We start from the raw sequence: 19,999 nt of genomic DNA, 5'->3' as shown, positions 1-19,999 counted from the left end.
CTGATAAGAAGAACTAGGAGACAGCCATGTTACATTTCACTGTAGGAAAACTATAATGAACTTACTGTGAAAGTTTTTTTTTTCTTTTTTACAATGTGGACAGAATATTCACCCCATCCTGATACATTAAAAAGAGAACATATTCGCCTGCAAAGATCTGTAGTCTAATGTATATACTGTTCATACACTTATTAGAATTTCCTTTCTTCCTTTGCGTTCTGGAATATCAGTTCAAAACTAGGAAGGAGGTAGACTCTCACAGAAAACAATGTCAGATATTTTATAGCTTTGCTTATGGAATGAAGGAGGAAAAAAACCCTTCAGAATGTCATGTCTTTCCTGTTAAAATAAAAAGACCTTCATTGTAAATCTAATTTCCTGTTCCTGTTCTCCAAAGCTAATAACCTTGAAGACTAAAAAGTTAAATTTCATATTCCCAAGAAAAACCAGGTTTTGGATTAGAGTACCATTAGATTAGCAACAATCCAATACTGATTTAGGTACTCTTAAAACCCTTGATTTAATCTGTAATCGTAATAGAGAATATGGGAATCATATTTTAGGTTTTCTAATACCGTCTGGCTCATTCTATAGCAAGGCTGTCAAACTCACAGCCCATGGGCTGGATGCGTCACACGCTGGCCCACGCCCGGTTTAGCGAAAGGGAAACCAGTCCAGATACGTCGCATGACACTGCTGTGACGCCACAAATTTGACGCCCCTATTCTAAAGGAAGAATACTATTGTTGGTCTTTTGTATAGGGGTACCCATATTTACCCTCCGCTTAGTGTATAAATTCTTTGCTGTTGAGCAACATTGGCCTTTTCCAAGGATTATGGGCTTGACACGTAGATGAGTTTTGTCTTTTGCTGTGAAAGAAGGATCAAGGCATCCCTAAGGCTCAGCTTGCAAAGCATTTTTCTTTCTCTGGTCATCTGCAACGGGAGGTTCTAGCAGAAAAGATTTCTTAATGTTTTGTCTCTGCAGGAACATCTTGGCTCTCTGCTGTGGCCTGAAGGTCAGGTAGTCTTTGAGACCACTGGTGCTCTGTATTCCCCCGATTCCCCCCTGCCCACCAGCTGCTTCTCTAGCTACTGCTTTTAGCTTTTCTCTTGCATCCTCTTCATTTTGTTTTTGTCCTCAATTCTCCTGTTTCCTGCCCTTGTTCCTCCTTGCCGTTTTTTTAAGCTGTTACAAACCAGATGTCTCAGGATATGATGCTAACGATGATCAATGTCTCTCTCTTTTTAAAGTTAACTTTTAAATCTTTATTTTTGTACTGTTATTTAAAAAAAAGCAAAACACCTAATGAGGTGAGTTGTTAGAATAAGATGAAATATTGTAGTTTCCAGTTTCTAAGCCGTACCCTCTAATTGCTGTATGTTCTGCTGTTTGGCAAAATACTGGATTACTTTCCTTACCTTTGTGTTATTGTTGGGAGACGTGGCGTCTACTTTCAGAAACTAATTTGTTCATGGCCCTCAAAATTGATTTTCACAGCTGGTGGGGGAAGAACAAAGTAAAACAGACAGAACTTTTTTCTAGTCTTGCAAGTTTCAGCCTTGCTCAGTGTTGGGACTAAATGAGGTTCTGTAAAGCAGTGATTTTCAACATTTTTTGAGCTACGGCACATTTTTTACATATACAAAATCATGGGGCACATTGAACGGGGGGGGGGGGCGGGCTAAAAAAAGTTTGGACAAAAAAATTCTCTCTCTTCCTCTCTTTCGCTCTATTTCTCTCCCTCTTTCTCTCTCTTCCTTCCTTCCTCTCTCTCTCCATCCCTCTTTCGTTCTCTCTTCCTTCCTTCCTTTTTGTTCTTTTTCTCTCTCTTGCCTTCCCTCCCTCTCTTTCTCTCTCTCTCTTACTTTCTTTCTCTCTCTCTCTCTTGCTTTCTTTCTCTCTCTCTTGCTTTCTTACTCTCTCTTTCTCTCTCTCTTGCCTTCTTTCTCTCCCTCTCTTGCTTTCTCTCTCTCTCTCTCTCTTGCTTTCTTTCTCTTTCTCTTGCTTTCTTTCTCTTTCTCTCTTTCTCTTTCTCTCTCTCTTGCTTTCTTTCTCTCCCTCTCTTGCTTTCTTTCTCTCTCTCTCTCTTGCTGAGCTTCGCGGCACAACTGACCATGTCTCGCGGCACACTAGTGTGCCGCGGCACACTGGTTGAAAAACACTGCTGTAAAGGACCTCGGGAGCTTTGAACAATGAATGTCCGACAATCCCTGTTTGCTCTTTGTGGACAACCATCTCTATGAAATGAGTTCTAACATTTTGGCATGCAGGAACAGTGCGAAAGAGAGGAAGCATGCAGAGATGCAGTACCTCCATCTTTGCTCTTGGCATTGCATATCGTGTTTTCAAGAGTTCAATTTTTAGCTGCAAGAAAATACATCCCCTTTTGTAGAAAGAAACCAGCTGGAGCGTTTCTCCTTCAGTAGAGATGCTTCTAGATGGGGAGATTGGCTCGTGTTCAAATAACAATTCTTCCTTGGGAGCAGATCCAGAAATAAACCTATGCCTTTAGACCAGAGGTCTTCAAACTTGGCAACTTTGTGGACTTCAATTCCACAAGTCTTAAAAGTTTGGGGACCCCTGCTGCAGACTGAGGAGGAGAGTGTTGTCCTTCTTGAACAAGATTTTATTATTCCCGAAAGCAGATCACATTGGCTTGGTGTCAACTGCACCAGATTTTACCAAAATACAGCAGCGTCTGGGGAAAGTCAAGAGAGGTGTTGGAGGGTAGGGTGGGGTGTTTATGTGTGTGTGCTTGTGTGCAATCTTTCGATGCAAGCCCCATCACTTTTGTACACATGTTGTGACACCATAATATGTACCAAAAGATAGACTTTGCATTGGTTTGATTCTCCCCTACGTCAATCTGATGAAAACAAGCTATGATGGAAGTTGCTGCTGAAACGTGCCCGATGAAAATCTAAAGGCAAGCAAACTGCAACATGACAGATATTTCATTTTCCTTCCAAATCTCCTATTGCTGGAGCAATTTTTCCAGCCGCCGGTTTCCCAGGCCTGTTAGAATTCATTAGAGCTTTTCCAGATTTGCCATCTGGTAAGCAGAGCGAGGGAGTGGGTGGCAGGAACTCCAAGAGAACAGCCTAGAGAAGAGGGGCTGGTGTTGTTTTCTTTATACGTGTACCGTTCCATGGAAGACATGCCCAAAAGAAAACATATCCATATAGGCAGTTTTACGGAGCCCCGGTGGTATAGTGGTTGGAATGCAGTACTGCAGGCTACTTCTGATCACCGTCTGCCAGCAATTTGGCCGTTCGACTCTCACCAGGCTAAGGTTGACTCAGCCTTCCATCCTTCTGATGTGGGTAAAATGAGGACCCAGATTGTTGGGGACCATATGCTGACTCTGTAAAACTGCGTAAAGAGGGCCGTGAAGCAATATATAAGTCTAAGTGCTATTGCTATTTAAAGATATACAAATGTCCTCTAGCATGCAACTAGGGAGAAGAAAACGGATTTGACTCAGCAATAACCTTGTTTTGATTTTTACCTGGTCGATCAATTTCACTTCTATTTATCTTGCGGTTGTTATCTGTATGGCTTTTGGGAGATACCAGTTTAAAAAAATGTCCTTATGGAATAGACATTAGAAGCAAAAATATATAGTGGGGAGATGGAATTATCTGTTCTTTAATCCTACCCCTTCCAACCTAATACAGTGGTACCTCTACTTTAAGAACTTAATTCGTTCCGTGACCAGGTTCTTAAGTAGAAAAGTTTGTAAGTAGAAGCAATTTTTCCCATAGGAATCAATGTAAAAGCAAATAATGCATGCAAACCCATTCGGAAAGAAAATAAAAGCTCGGAATTTGGGTGGGGGGTGGAGAAGCAAACAAATTCCAAAACTTTAACGCTTAAAAAAAAAAGAGGGACTCTGAGCCAGCGAGGAGGAGCACACGCCTCCCATATGCCCAGCGCGAGGCTGCCTCCCATACACTGCGCCAGAGAGAGAAACCCAGGGGGAATGGCAGGAAACTGGCCAAGCCTTCGTGCCGCTCTCAAATTTCCTGGGAAATTTTTCCGGTCTCGGGTTTGTAAGTGGAAAATGGTTCTTAAGAAGAGGCAAAAAAATCTTGAACACCCGGTTCTTATCTACAAAAGTTCTTAGGTAGAGGCGTTCTTAGGTAGAGGTACCACTGTATATGATTTTGTTAAATTTCTATGGGATTGGGGATGGTTTACAAATGCAGAACTGTAGCTGCAATTATCCAAATACTTTTCTTACTCACATTTTCTCCATCCCAAAAGGTCAGGATGAAGGGAAGCACATAGATTCTTCCCTATAGCCCTTCTTCCTTGTGATACTCGAGGGTTAGTAACAATACTGTAATGGATGAGCATCTACCCTTCGATACACGTGAATGCATGTGTTTCTGCATGCACACGCAGCCCCCCATGTACATGTTTCATTTCTGTGGTCCAGGAAATCCCATAGCCATTGATGTAAATCAACAGGACATAGATTACTTCTAGTATAAAGCCACGTGTTTACTTACAAAGATATCCATAATTCTGTTAATTTGAGACAGCAATTTTTGAATTGTGTCCAAGGATGCTGTGTAAAAACTCTTGAATAAATTTCACTATCTCATTACTACGTCTCATTTTCTCGCGCCTTTGGAGAATATGTACTCATCAGAATGTACGTAGGAAACACGTCCTTCCGTAATGGCATTTGACTTCCCCAACAGATTTATTCTGCTAGAAAGATAAATTAAGATTCTGGAGGAAGGAGAAGGAAGAGGAGAGCAGTTAAAAGGTGGAAACCCAAGCAAATGGAGATTTGGCCTGCTTCTCCTTGGTGTCAGTCGGGCCTTTTTCCAACAAGAAGAACTACTGCTAGTTGGGCCTCAGGTTGTGGATCTTGAGGGCTGCTTTTTATGTTAAGGGGGCCTCAGATTAGGATACAGCTTTCAGACTTGTAACATTCCATAAATATATATAAAGAGCAAGGAGATCTATTTTTTCAGCTTCTCATATTCAAGAGAAAGTATGAATTCATGAAATTTATTTTCCTTGAATCTTAACACTGCATTCATATGGCTGAGAAACCTTAGGTTGTGTTCAGGAAACGCACTAAATGAAATGGGTGTTCCAAATAGTTAACAACTAACTGGAATTTATTTACTAAATATTTGTTTACTAAATTTACTAATTTACTTATTTACTAAATATAAACTGGCTGCCGATCAGTTTCCGGTCACAATTCAAAGTGTTGGTAATGACCTTTAAAGCCCTACATGGCATTGGACCAGAGTACCTCCGGAACCGCCTTCTACCGCATGAATCCCAGCGGCCGATAAGGTCCCACAGAGTTGGCCTTCTCCGGATCCCGTCGACCAAACAATGTCGTTTGGTGGGCCCCAGGGGAAGAGCCTTCTCTGTGGCGGCCCTGGCCCTCTGGAATCAACTCCCCCCCCCCGGAGATTAGAACGGTCCCCACCCTCCTTGTCTTTCACAAATTACTCAAGACCCACCTATGTCGCCAGGCATGGGGGAACTGAGACACCTCCCCCAGGCTTTTATATTTTATGTTTGGTATGCATGTGTTGTATGGTTTTAATAGCTGGGGTTTTATATATCTTTTTCTTTTAATATTAGATTTGTTCACTGTTATATTGTTTTTTATTATTTTTTGTGAGCCGCCCCGAGTCTTTGGAGAGGGGCAGCATACAAATCTAATAAATTATTATTATTATTTCAGTGAAGGAAACCATGTCAGGGGTGGGCTTCAAAATTTTTAGCAAGGGGTTCTCTGCCCAGATGCTGCGTGAGCATGGCCTAGTCAGCTTCCTGCACCATTGCGGTGGTTTTTTTGTCCTCCCCAGGCTCCGGAGACTTTTGCCAAGTCTCCAGGATGGTGAAAATGGCTTCCCTAGGCCCCGGAGGCACACCGAAGGCTGGAAACAGGCCTGGAACTTCCGATAGGCCTGTTTCCTGTTTTTTTGCCCTCCCCAAGTCTCTGCATGCACCTCGCAATTACCTGCATCCAAAATGAGCCGCGTGGAGACTCCTGGCAGGGGAGAGCAGGATAGGCAAGGCCAGCCACAGGAGTGGGATTTGGGGATTCTCCGAACTGCACAGAATCTTGATTAGAGGTTCCCCCAAACCTGTGCGAACCCCCAGCAGCCCACCCCTTCATGACTTAGTATGGTATTCAATATCAGCCATAATTTTATTGATTGGAATCTAAACCTTTACCAAAACATGCACAGTTTTAGCCTCTGAAGCATTTAAAAGTTGTTTTTAAAGGCATTGCCATGTAGAGAAGAAGAAAAATGTTCCAAGTATGAACTCAGCCTTTCATGTGCAACTATTCACTTCTTTGAAAACATGAATTCGATTTTGTGATTGAAGAAGGAACTAGGAACACTATCTGTATTTTTTTAAAAAAAGCACTCTAATGGGCTATTGATTCAAACCTATAGGTCATGGACGAATAACAAAATAGTTGCTGGTTTTGAGTTTGTGTGTTCTTTCTGCCCTCTGGTGGAAAGAAGAAGTTCTTAAAAGATTTGGCCCCCTTCAATACCAAATCAATTTGGACTAGCTCAGCATGCTATGAGCGGTTTCTGATGGCACCGTAATTGTGTTTATTTATCAAATGTCTGTAACCAGAATATATCACAAGAAGCGTGTTTTTAATTACGGTAGTGCTGAAACCAAGTTTGGGATTTACAGAATAACAGTTGGAAGGGACCCTGGAGCTCATCTAGTCCAACCCCCTCAAGCAGGAGATCCTATACCATTTCCAAAAACGGTTCTCCAATCTCTTCTTAAAAATCTCCACAATTTCTTGTTGTTCCACAGATTTATTGTTCTAATTGTCAGGAAATTTCTTCCTAGTTCTAAGTTGGTTCTACTTGATTAGTTTCCATCCATTTCTTCTTGTTCTGTCTTCAGGGTGCTTTTGCGAATATATTGACCCCTCCTTCATTTATTACTACTACTACTACTACCATTATTATTATTATTATTGTTATTGTTATTGTTATTATTTATTATTATAAAAACAATTATTATTTATTAATAAACATTTATTAATTAAACATTAATAAATTATTAAACATTGTTAATTAAAACATAAATGCTATAGAGCCTCAGTGTTGCAGTGGTTAGAGTGCAGTACTGTAAGTTACTTCTGCTGATCATTGGCTGCCAGCAATTTGGCAGATCGAATCTCAGTAGGCTCAAGGTTGACTGACCCTTCCATCCTTCCAAGGTCGGTAAAATGAGAACCCAGATTGTTGGGGGCAATATGCTTACTCTCTATAAACCGCTTAGAGAGTGCTGTAAAGCAGTGTTTTTCAACCAGTGTGCCGCGGCACACTAGTGTGCCGTGAGACATGGTCAGGTGTGCCACGAAGCTCAGAGAAAGAAAGAAAGCAAGAGAGAGAGAAAGAGAAAGCAAGCAAGAGAAAGAGCGAGCGAGAGAAAGAGAACAAGAGAGAGAGAAAGAAAGCAAGAGAGAAAGAACAAGAGAAAGAAAGCAAGAGAGAAAGAAAGCAAGAGAGAGAGAGAAAGAGTGAGGGAAGGAGAGAGAGAGAAAGAGAGCAAAAAGAGGAAGGAAGAGAAAGAAAGAGGGATGGAGAGAGAGAAAGAAAGAGGAAGGAAGGGAGAGAAAGAGGGAGAGAGAAATAGAGCGAAAGGGAGGAAGAGAGAGAGAGAGAATTTTTTTTCCAAACTTTTTTTAGCCCTCCCCCCCCCCGCCCCGCTCAATGTGCCCCAGGGTTTCATAAATGTAAAAAATGTGCCACGGCTCAAAAAAGGTTAAAAATCACTGCTGTAAAGCACTGTGATGTGGTATACAAATCTAAATGCTATTGCTATTGCTGTTATTATTACGAATAAGCACATGACAGTTGCTAGCAGCTTAAACAAAACATGGGGAAATATCCTAGGATGATACTTCTAGAAAAAGCAAATTGCCAATTTAATAAGGTCCTCTTGTGTATCATTGTAACGAGTATGCCCGTGTTGATGGGGCTCGGCCGTTTTTGCTAAGGACAAATATACCATAATTGTGCAAGTTAAAAAAAAAAAAAATTTTATGCTGTGCGACAAATAATCCTCTTGTTGGCAAGAGACACATTAGCATTGGAAACCTCTGAAGCATGTTTATATCATTTTCAGAATAGTTTCACTATAATTTCTGTACAAAGCTAGAGCTCTGAACATAAGCTGAGGTTATTTATTTACAAGGTCCCTTGCATTTATTGACAGAATTTCTCTTTTGCTGTCAAATGATCTAAAGTGCCTGAAATCTTATTTAAATTTGCAGTAAACATTTTGACTGCAAAACAGCTTTGCTCTTCAGTCCAGATCGATGAAATTATCTCATGCAAGGCAGAGAATCTTAATTTTGCAAGGGGAATCAATCTACATGGACGCCTTAAAGTAGACGCAGGTTGTTTTGATCTGGCTGCCCATTTGTGTTCTGGAGAACCAAAGGAAATGGCTGTCAGATATCATGTACTGTCGTGATGGTGGATCAGTTGGCCAAGGAAAGGCTATTTTGTGCAAGGCCAGTGATATAAACACATGGGACAACCATCTCCGTTTTCTAATTTGGCATTTTAAGGATTTTTATTGCCAGTCTTAAATTAAGAGGCGTCTCCTACCTCATCCTCACAGTACAGTGGTACCTCTACTTACGAACTTAATTCGTTCCGTGACCAGGTTCTTAAGTAGAAAAGTTTGTAAGAAGAAGCAATTTTTCCCATAAGAATCAATGTAAAAGCAAATAATGTGTGTGATTGGGGAAACCACAGGGAGGGTGGAAGCATGAGATTCCTAGAGAGGCCACATGGAGGCTTCTCCCCACCTTTTCCAGTCCTGTTTCCTCCTACGAGATTCCTAGAGAGGCCACATGGAGGCTTCTCCCTGCCTTTTCTGGTTACCGTTTTGGAGACTCAGGTTTGTAAGTGGAAAATTGGTTCTTGAGAAGAGGCAAAAAAATCTTGAACACCCAGTTCTTATCTAGAAAAGTTCGTAAGTAGAGGCGTTCTTAGGTAGAGGTACCATTGTAGTTTGAGGCAAAGCTGCAGTAGGTGGGTGACTACTGTTGGATATGCATGTGATCTTGAAATTCATTTGTATTCTTCTCATTGCGGGTTTCTTTCCAAATACATCCATTGAAAAACTCCAATAATCTTGGCAGTGGGAAAATCCATGCATTTTTTTTTTCAAATAATCAGCACGTAGATAAGACATGTGTCATGTAAGTCGTAATACAAAATTCACCTGATCCTCTTCCCTTAATATTCCACAAGCTCCTCCCATTTCTCAGTGTTTTGATCACTACCATTTGGGAATTGATTTTTAAATAATACAAGAAAACCTGGATGGGCTTCTAATTTTTACATTGAAGAGAATCAACTTGCCTAATGATTTGGATTCTACGTCCAAACTAATCTAAGGACCAGTCTACAGTCAATACCTTTTGAAGGAGGACACCATATCCAGGGATGGGTTGTGGATCCTTTCGTTGCTGATTTGCTCAGGGTTGTGCCAGGCCCGCCCACCCACCCGCCCACAGCAGTAAAAAAATAGCTCCTGCGCTGAAACAAAATCCAAGATGGTGGTGCCCGCAGACTGGCAGCAACAGAACCGACTCTGTGACATCATCACCTGTTTACTAACGATTCTAAAGAACTGGTAGGAACCCATCTCTGACCATTACCTCTCTCTTGTCTTATTGGAGCAGCATCTCAAATTTGATATTTATTTTGAACAATCTTTCTTCAATGGCCTTCTTAGGTTTCTCCACACACTAAAACATCCTTGAATATCAGGTGCAACAGGAACCAGGTTTTAAGATGGTTTTGGCTATTTGAAACAACGGGACAAGGACTAAAGGTGTCTCAACAGTGTTCCCTTGTAACCTAAGGAGGGATTTAGAATGATGCTCAGTTCGACATAGTTTGTTTCATCCATTCCTTTACACTAGTAATTCTGGTGTACACTCCATAGTTATTGGGACGTGCACAGCCCATTCCCCAGCTCACCACACCAGCTTGAAACCATTTGCCACTGGCTTCCTGGCAAACAAGAGGTCCTCCAGAATCTCCCTAGGAAAATGAAACCAAAGAGCAGTTAGAGCAAAAAATAATGCAGAAAAGAGAAAGCTCTGAGTAATGGAGCTTTGCAACCAACAAGTGTTGGTTATGACCTATAAAGCCCTTCATGGCACCGGACCAGAATATCTCCGGGACCACCTTCTGACGCATGAATCCCAGTGACCGGTTAGGTCCCACAGAGTTGGCCTTCTCCGGGACCCGTCGACTAAACAATGTCGTCTGGCGGGACCCAGGGGAAGAGCCTTCTCTGTGGTAGCTCCGACCCTCTGGAACCAGTTCCCCCCAGAGATTAGGATTGCCCCCACTCTCCTTGCCTTTCGTAAACTCCTTAAAACCCACCTCTGCCATCAGGCATGGGGGAATTGAAACATCTCCCCCTTGCCCATGTAGTTTTGGTCTATGATTGATTGTGTGCTTGTTTTTTTATATATATATTGGGGTTGCTTTTATGGACTTTTTAACTTAAAACTGTAATTTAGGTTGCTAAATATTAGATTTGTTACTATGTACTGTTTTTGCCATTGTTGTGAGCCGCCCCGAGTCCGCGGAGAGGGGCGGCATATAAATCCAATAAATTTAATCTAATCTAACACTCAGTGTGTGACACTGCATGCAAATAAGGCAGCTTCACAGGAGAGGGAAAAGTTATTTCTAAGTCATGGAAACTAGGGTTTAAGCTTACCTGACAGGAGTCCTTTTTGCCATTGTTGTAGCCAGCACAAAGCATTCTAGGAGAGACCTGATAGTGATAAGCTTCATTGCAGATGTCTTGCTGGACTAATTGCACATCCACTTTTTGCAAAATCTTGCTTGTAGGACCTATGGGGACAGGAGCTGCAGCTTAGCAGAACTGACCAGAGGAAGAAGACATTTCCTGTTCCTAAGAAATTACAATCTCGACATATCCTATAGCAAAGTTTCCTAACCTTGGCAACTTAATGGCGCATGGACTTCAACTCCCAGAATTCCCCAGCCAGATATGGTGGCTGGGATATTCTGGGAGTTGAAGTCCACAAGTCTTTAAAATGGCCAAGGTTGGGAAACCTTGCTATAGGATGTATGTAAATTGGAATGAAATCCTATTCTAGTGATGGCGAACCTATGGCACAAGCCATATTTGCTGGCATGCGAGCCGTTGCCCTAGCTCAGCTACAATGTGTATGTTGGCCAGCTGATTTTTTGCTCACAAAGAGGCCCTGGAAGGGCATTTTTGGCTTCCAGAGAGCCACCAGGGATATGGGGAGGGGTTTTTTTTACCCTCCTCCAGCTCCAGGGAAGCCTTTGGAGCCTGGGGAGGGCAAAACATGAGCCTATTCTCCACTGAATAAGAAATGGACTGGTACCGTTTTGCAAATAAGACACCCTGTTAGAGCTTAGCAGAATGGGTTGAATCCAGTGGTGTTATTCCTCTGGCAGCTGCTGTTCTGGAATGAGTAGCTTTCATTCCAGATGCTTGGAAGAACCTCTTGAACAAACCTAATGTAGTTATGGAGGAGAACAAATCTTGAAGTTCAACTCCCTGGCATCTACACCTCTATAACTGTCTGGTTTGGTTCTGTAACCCAACAAGACCGACACAGACTTCAGAGGATAATCAGAACTGCAGAAAAAACAATTGCTGCCAACCTGCCTCCAACTGAGGATGGCAATCAAAAAGAGGGCTGTGAAAATATTTACTGACCCTTCACAAATTGTTTCAACTCCTACCCTCAAAATGTCGATACAGAGCACCGCACACCAAGATAACTAGACACAAGAACATTTTTTTCCTGAACGCCATCACTCTACTAAACAAATAATTCCCTCAACGCTGTCAAACTATTTACTAAGTCTGCACTTCTATTTCTACTAGTTTTTTCTCTTCATTCCTATCATCCTTTTCCTCCCACTTAGAACTATATGACTGTAACTTGTTGCTTGTATCCTAAGATTTTTATTAATATTGATTGTTTCTTCATTGCTTATTTGACCCCTATGACAATCATTAAGTGTTGTACCACATGATTCTTGACAAATGTATATTTTATTTTATGTACGCTGAGAGCATCTGCACCAAGACAAATTCCTTGTGTGTCTAATCACACTTGGCCGATAAAGAATTCTATTAGAATAGAATAGAATAGAATAGAATTTTATTGGCCAAGTGTGATTGGACACACAAGGAGTTTGTCTAGGTGCATATGTTCTCAGCGTCCATAAAATAAGATATACATTTGTCAAGAATCACTTGGTACAACACTTAATGATTGTCATAGGGGTCAAATAAGCAACGAAGAAGCAATATTAATAAAAATCTTAGGATATAAGCAACAAGTTACTGTCATACAGTCAACATGGGAGGAAATGGGTGATAGGAATGATGAGAAAAACTAGTAGAATAGAAGTGCAGATTTAGTAGAAAGTCTGACAGTGTTAAGGGAATTATTCTACTCTATTCTATTCTATTCTATTCTATGTATGCTGTAACATTTGCATGATTTATGCAAGGATCCACCAGAGGGAGCTTAATATCTTGCTGCAAAGCCCGTGCAATTGCTTGGCCTGAGTTTAGCACACATGTAGTATTCCTATAAGGCTGAATTTGCTTTCAGCAACTAATTTTAATAAGTTTGGCGCATTCTTTTTGGCAAAAGGTTAGGGTGCCTTTTTGATCCTTTAATTACACCTGATACATCCTGATAAATATTAAGAAGGGGAGGCGTTAAGGACACACAAACCAAATATTGTACCTCCTTCCTTGACTGCACCCCAGCCTGTGACCCAACACGAGAGGCCAGGTTCAAAGAGATGGGAGCTGGCAGGCAAGCAGATGGGCTGGATAAAAGGAGAATAGATGACTGGGTGGTCAAGTTGCAACAGAGCCACGTCATAGTCGTGGCTGTCTTCTTCGTAGTAGGGATGCTGCAAGATGCGGTTCACTTTGAAGGACACCTCATTGTGGCTAGTGACATTCAGAAAGTGCTTGCCCAGGTATACCGTCCAGACTGTGGGGGAAACGTGACTGTAGAAGAAAAGAGAGGGAAATAGTGTAAGCAACTTGGGTTTTTTCTCTTGATCGCTTCATTTGCCCAGCTCCCAAGTACAGCTCAAAGGCTTTATCAGAGCTTGCATTTGCGGAAACTAGCCTGTTTGTGCCCAACCAGCCAACCAGCCACAGACCAGTAGAAATGGAGTTGAAGTCTTCAATGAAACACAGCAGTGGTAGGAAGTTGTGGAAAAATATATTTACTTCTTTATACTACTACTACTGTCTATACTATACATACAATAAACTAGCATCTTACTAGTACCTTGCTACAACTATTTTAGTTCAATATTTATTTATTTTATTTTTATTTATTGAATTTGTATGCCACTTTTCTCCGTAGACTCGGGGCGGCTAACAACAATGATAAAAACAGCATGTAACAATCCAATAATAAAACAATTAAAAACCCTTATTATAAAACCAAACATACACACAAACATACCGTGCATAACTTGTAATGGCCTAGGGGGAAGGAATATCTCAACTCCCCCATGGCTGGTGGTATAAGTGAGTCTTCAGTAGTTTACGAAAAACAGGGAGTGTGGGAGCAGTTCTAATCTCCGGGGGGAGTTGGTTCCAGAGGGCCGGGGCTGCCACAGAGAAGGCTCTTCCCTTGGGGCCCGCCAAACGACATTGTTTAGTCGACAGGACCTGGAAAAGGCCAACTCTGTGGGACCTTATCAGCGCAGTAGCAGGAAGTTCCGGAGGTAATCTGGTCCAATGCCATGTGGGGCTTTAAAGGTCATGACCAACACTTTGAATTGTGACCGGAAACTGATCGGCAGCCAATGCAAACCATGGAGTGTTGAAGAAACGTGGGCGAATCTTGGAAGCCCCACAATGGCTCTCTTGGTTGCGTTCTGCATGATCTGAAGTTTCCGAACACTTTTCAAAGGTAACTCACAGGAACCAACTTTTACAGCATTACAGCTTCTTCACAACATACTTTTACGAACAGAAACAGCACACAGCTAACAGCGAACAGACAGAGAGAGAGAGAGACCAGGGAGCTCTTGCCTAGTTAAATACTTTTCACATAATTGCTAGGTTGCTGCTCACTCAACTGCCTCTGAGTGACTCAGCATTCTCAACAGAGGCCTACTTCCTGCATTATGATATTACCTAGGGATTTTTAATTTCTGAAAGAGAGAAGGAATTGTTTTAAAACGTTGTCAAACACTGCCCAACACTCCAAAATTTGTGGAACTGGCTTTATTAATGAGTAAAATTTCAAAGGAAAGAACATTGTAATCCTCTACCATGTCTCCCTGAAAATAGGACAGGGTCTTATTCAGAGAAGGCCTGCCATCTTCGGTGCTAATAGGGCGCATGCATAAGTGAGATTTTGGCAATTTTCGCCGATAATTTTGCTTCCGTGCATGCGCAGAAGCACAAAACCGGCAAAATCGAATCCCAGCAGCCAATTAGGTCCCACAGAGTTGGCCTTCTCCGGGTCCCGTCGTCTAAGCAATGCCGTCTGGCGGGACCCAGGGGAAGAGCCTTCTCTGTGGCGGTCCCGGCCCTCTGGAATCAATTCCTCCCGGAGATTAGAACCGCCCCCACCCTCCTCGCCTTTCGCAAATTGCTGAAAACTCACGTATGTTGCCAGGCATGGGGTAATTGATACCCCCTAGCTATTACGGTTTATGTATGGTATGATTGGGTTGTGTGTTTATTTTAATGACAAGGATTTTTTAGATAGTTTTTAAGTATTGGATTTGTACACTGTTTATTATCGTTGTGAGCCACTCCGAGTCTTCGGAGAAGGGCGGCAGACAAATCTAATAAATTATTATTATTGATTGATTGATTGATTGATTGATTGATTGGATTTGTATGCCACCCCTCTCTGCAGACTGGGCGGCTAACATCAGTAACAAAAGCAGCATATAACAATCCAATATTAAAACAGTTAAAAATCCTTATTATAAAACCAAACATACACCCAGACATACCATGCATAAAATTGTAAAGGCCTAGGGGGAAAGAGTATCTCAGTTCCCCCATGCCTGGCGGCAGAGGTGGGTTTTAAGAAGCTTACAAAAGGCAAGGAGGGTGGGGGCAATTCTAATCTCCAGGAGGAGTTGATTCCAGAGGGCCGGGGCCGCCACAGAGAAGGCTCTTCCCCTGGGTCCCGCCAAGCAACATTGTTTAGTTGACGGGACCCAGGGAAGACCCACTCTGTGGGACCTAACTGGTCGCTGGGATTCGTGCAGCAGAAGGCGGTCCCTGAGATAATCTGGTCCGGTGCCATGAAGGGCTTTATAGATCATAACCAACACTTTGAATTGTGACCGGAAACTGATCGGCAACCAATGCAGACTGCGGAGTGTTGGTGTAACATGGGCATATTTGGGAAAGCCCATGATTCTGCACGACCTGAAGTTTCCGAACACTTTTCTAATTATTATTATTATTATTATTATTATTATTATTATTATTATTATTATCATCATCATCATCATCATCATCATCATCATCATCATCATTATTATTAAAAATTGCCAAAATTTCGCTCACACGAGTGTCTTCACGCGGGATTTGGCTTGTTGTGCATGTGCAGCAGCCAAATCTCGCCCAGGGGCGCAGCTGCGCACCCATCTCCAAAATCATGAGAAGTTTTTCTTTACATTGCAAAGTGTTTTCCTGCACAGACTGGCCGAGAGAGTAAAGCAGCAGAGCTGCCAGACTTGAATAAGATGTTCAGGCACAATTTGGGTGAGATAGAGGATGGGGCAGGGAATGGGGTAGGATGAGCTGCACATGTGTAAGTAGTTGGAGAAGGGGGCTTAATTTGGCAGGGGGTTATTCTAGGACATGCCCTGAAAGGCCCTGTTAGGCTTAATATCAGGACATGTCTTATTTTTGCTTACAGGGTGGAAAAGGGAAAAGAGGAAGAGAGAATCTAGGAGCAGTTAAAGTTATTTATTTTATTTATTATTATCATTTATTTATTTATTATTTATTATTGAGATTTATAGGCTGCCCAACTCCTTACGGACTCTGGGCGGCGGACAACAATATAAAACAAAGTAAAAACAATTCTAAAACCCTTAATACAGTGGGACCCCGACATAAGAGCTGCTCTACTTAAGAGCAACTCGAGATAAGAGCTGGGAGGGGAGAGATATTTTTGTTCTACTTACAAGCCCAAATTCGAGATACAAGCGCCAAGGAGCTGTCTCCTGAAGCGAAACGCTAACTTCCGCGTTCGGCTTCAGGAGACAGCTGCGAAGCGGCGCGCGTGTTTTAAAAGGTTGCAGCCGGCCTGGGGGGCTCGGGGGGGTGCTTGCAGCTTTCTTTCTTGCTCTTTTTCTTTCTCTCTTTTACCTTCCCTTCCTCTATTTCTTCTTTTCTTTCTCCTTCCCACCTTCTTCCCTCCCTCCCTCCCTTCACTCATTCCTCTCTTACTCTCCCCTTTCATAAGTTTCCTTGCTTCCTTCCTCTGTTCCTGTCCCTTCCCCCTTTCTTTCTTTCTTTCTTTCTTTCTTTCTTTCTTTCTTGCTCTTTTTCTTTCTCTCTTTTACCTTCCCTTCCTCTATTTCTTCTTTTCTTTCTCCTTCCCACCTTCTTCCCTCCCTCCCTCCCTTCACTCACTCCTCTCTTACTCTCCCCTTTCATAAGTTTCCTTGCTTCCTTCCTCTGTTCCTGTCCCTTCCCTCTTTCCTTCCTTCCTTCCCACCCTCCGTCCATTCATTCACCCATTCCTCTCTTGATCGCTTAAAGCCGGTCCCTGGTGCAAAAAGGGTTGGGGACCTCTGTCCTACAGGATTGGGTGGCAGAGAAGTTGAACATATGTAAATTTAAAAGTTTAAGAACGTTTACAAGTTAAGTGAAAGAAACTTCATTATTCATTTATATGTACATGTACATTTCTTCATTAAAAACATGTCTTTCTGCATAATTTAGACTAACTTTGTGAGTTTTTTGAGGGCTGGAACCAATTAAAATTATTTACATTAATTCCTATGGGGAAAAGTCGTTCGAGATAAGAGCTGCTCGACTTAAGAGCCCAGGTCCGGAACGAATTAAACTTATATCTCGAGGTACCACTGTACTAGAACATTCATATCCATTCAGCCAGAGCAAGATGGGATCGTTAGCTGTGTTTTTATGGCCTTTCGGGAGGTCAGGAGGGTGGATGTCGTGCGGATCTCAGGGGGGAGTTGATTGCATAGAGCCGGAGCCACCACAGAGAAGGCCCTCCCACACAGTTCCCGACATTGTCTAGTCGAAGGGACCTTGAGAAAACCAACTCTGTGGGACCTAACCGGCCACTGGGAGGTATGTGTCAGAATGCAGTCCCATACATAATCTGGCCCTAAGCCATGTAGGGCTTCAAAGGTGATAACCAACCCTAGCTTACACATTGCATTGCATTGCACTGGCATCCTTTAGTATCGAAAGACCATGGTACCATGCTCTAGATTGTCTGGGGAGCTTACATGGTGGCTATAAATAAAGGGGTAGACATGTCAGTTTTATGCAAGAGTCCTACGGTATCTCCAAAGACCAACACGTCTCATATTATGTGAACCTGTCTTCAAAAAGAAATGGGGAGATGAAAGCAATGTGGTGGGGCAGAATAGCAAACAGGATGTTGTGCAGTGTTCTTCCAGAAGCAACCCTAGAGCCATAAACAAGGAGAAACAAAAAGCTAGCAAAAACATTACTACAAGACTGGGTTTGCTATTACAGGCTAAAAGTATATACTTAGCTGTTTGTTTATTTGTTATTAATTTATCTGATTAAGGAAACCCAGTGCATCTGATAGTGTGACCAAAAAAAAATGTAGCACCCCTTTTATTTACCTGTCTTCCTGGAAACAGTGAGCTGCAGTGATCACCCAGCGATCTGCAATCAGCGTTCCCCCACAAAGGTGGTGTCCGCGCACTTGCAAACTCGCTTGCCAAGGCCACTCCCCTTCTACAGAATGAGAGCCACCGACAATTCTGTGGGTTGCTGTGTCCTGCACGCCACAGTCTGAGAAAAAAAAAGAGAGAGATAAACTTTAGGAAATAGAAAGAATGACAAGAGTGAAGGCGAGTGGTAGAACAGAGTGGGGAAGAGGGAGAGGTGTCCTTGCAAGACTCTTTATGATGGTAATTACTATGCTCCGGTAATCTCGCACTACTAACCAGAGCATACAAAACTTTCGCCAGACCAATCCTTGAATACAGCTCATCTATCTGGAAACCACACTGCATTTCGGACATAAACACTCTAGAACAGTGTTTCCCAACCGTGGCAGCTTGAAGATATTTGGACTTCAACTCCCAGAATTCCCCAGCCAGCGAATGCTGGCTGGGGGATTATGGGAATTGAAGTCCAGATATCTTCAAGTTGCCAAGGTTGGAAAACACTGCTCTGGAAAATGTCCAGAGATACTTTACTAGAAGAGCCCTCCACTCCTCCACTCGCAACAGAATACTCTACGCAACTAGACTTACAATCCTAGGTTTAGAAATCTTAGAACTATGTCGCCTTAAACGCAATCTAAGCATAGCCCATAAAATCATCTGCTACAACGTCCTTCCTGTCAATTACTACTTCAGCTTCAACCACACAGAAGCACACAACAGATACAAACTTAATGTAAGCTACTCTAAACTCAACTGTAGGAAATTCGACTTTAGTAATCGAGTAATTGATGCATGGAACTCACTACCAGACTCTGTAGTATCATCACCTAAGCCCCAAAACTTTACCCTTAGACTATCCACTGTTGACCTCACCCGATTCCTAAGAGGTCAGTAAGGGGCGTGAATAAGTGCACCAGAGTACCTTCCGTCCCCTGTCTTAATGTTTCTTTTTTACTAGCATCATGTATATGAATATTATTATATCTTTGTATACCCCCAATATGTACTTGACAAAACAAACAAATAAAAAAATAAAGGTTTTGTTTTTCCTGTTTTGAAAAATCATGCCTGCAGAAAAATCCAGGTTTTCCTTTCTGCACTCATTCATCCACTGCATTTATGCCATAGGCTTTCCTCTGGGAGGAAGTTTAAGTGGGTGTACTAGGGCAGTGGCATCTCCCATCATTTTATCTTCAAAACCGTTTTTGTGAGGATATACACAGGTTGCCGATGATTGGCAGATCCAAACTTGAGTTTCTCTGGACTTAGTCCAAATCCCTAATTACATTGAATTGGCACATTAATCACTTGGCATATGATGCTGGAGAACAAATTGTTGGGAGTGTGCAGTTTGAGGATTGATTCCATTAGGAACAGCTGATTGGTTTCAGTTTGAATCCTTAGATTGAATTCAATCCAATTTGAGCATCAAATCAATTCAAAACGTTTTCTGAATTTTTAAAAAAACAATTTGATCCGAATTATTGGTCCAATTCAAAAAGTCAGTTCAGAATCTTGACAGTATTTATTTCTAACTGAATCTTGGAAACCCAAGTATTTTCATAGCCATTCAAATTATATGAGATTTTTAGATTAATTGCATCTCTGTATTTCTTGTGAAATCAGAGCAGATTCTGTGAGAACATAGTACAAGTTGCACATTGTAAATGTGTTTATAATGACCATGTTTATTTTAAATAAAAAAGTACCCCATATATATTCTATTTTGGAATGAGTTTCAAATTGCAAAGTTTCCTTGCCAATTAACAGCTGAAAAATCTACTCTCAGATGCTATTTGCCCACAAATGTTGATATTGACCACAGTATGCATTAATAATAAAAGAAATTGGACTAAGAACAGACATATCAAGTAACATTATTCACTATCAGCCATAGAAAAACGGTCTGATTTGGAGTCTACTGTTTTAAATAGGGGGAATGGAGGAAAGAATACTGTGTTTGTCACTTTGACCTCTTAGAGGAAAAGTAAGGTATAAATGTAACAAA

At 41.9% G+C, this 19,999-nt stretch overlaps 2 protein-coding genes across 3 annotated transcripts in view; one reads left to right on the top strand and one right to left on the bottom strand.

Annotated features, from left to right (window-relative positions):
* KCTD17 (potassium channel tetramerization domain containing 17) overlaps positions 1 to 19,999 on the top strand; it is a 227,519-nt gene that overhangs the window by 44,811 nt on the left and 162,709 nt on the right. The gene's annotated exons all lie outside the window — the stretch shown is intronic.
* Positions 8,582 to 19,999, bottom strand: part of TMPRSS6 (transmembrane serine protease 6) — a 56,334-nt gene continuing 44,916 nt past the window's right edge. For both annotated transcript variants that reach the window (XM_070756183.1, XM_070756184.1), the window contains 4 exons: positions 17,941 to 18,112; positions 12,831 to 13,102; positions 10,784 to 10,920; positions 8,582 to 10,092 (listed from right to left, as the gene is read on the bottom strand). In XM_070756183.1, coding sequence (XP_070612284.1) covers positions 9,931 to 10,092; positions 10,784 to 10,920; positions 12,831 to 13,102; positions 17,941 to 18,112 — 743 coding nt within the window. In that variant the 3' untranslated portion in view covers positions 8,582 to 9,930. The remainder of the gene's footprint in view (positions 10,093 to 10,783; positions 10,921 to 12,830; positions 13,103 to 17,940; positions 18,113 to 19,999) is intronic.

This window comes from Erythrolamprus reginae, chromosome 6 (assembly GCF_031021105.1).
Source record: "Erythrolamprus reginae isolate rEryReg1 chromosome 6, rEryReg1.hap1, whole genome shotgun sequence".
Lineage (NCBI taxonomy): Eukaryota > Metazoa > Chordata > Lepidosauria > Squamata > Dipsadidae > Erythrolamprus > Erythrolamprus reginae.
The sequence above is the reverse complement of the archived record's forward strand: the minus strand, read 5'-3'. Positions and strand labels throughout refer to the sequence as shown.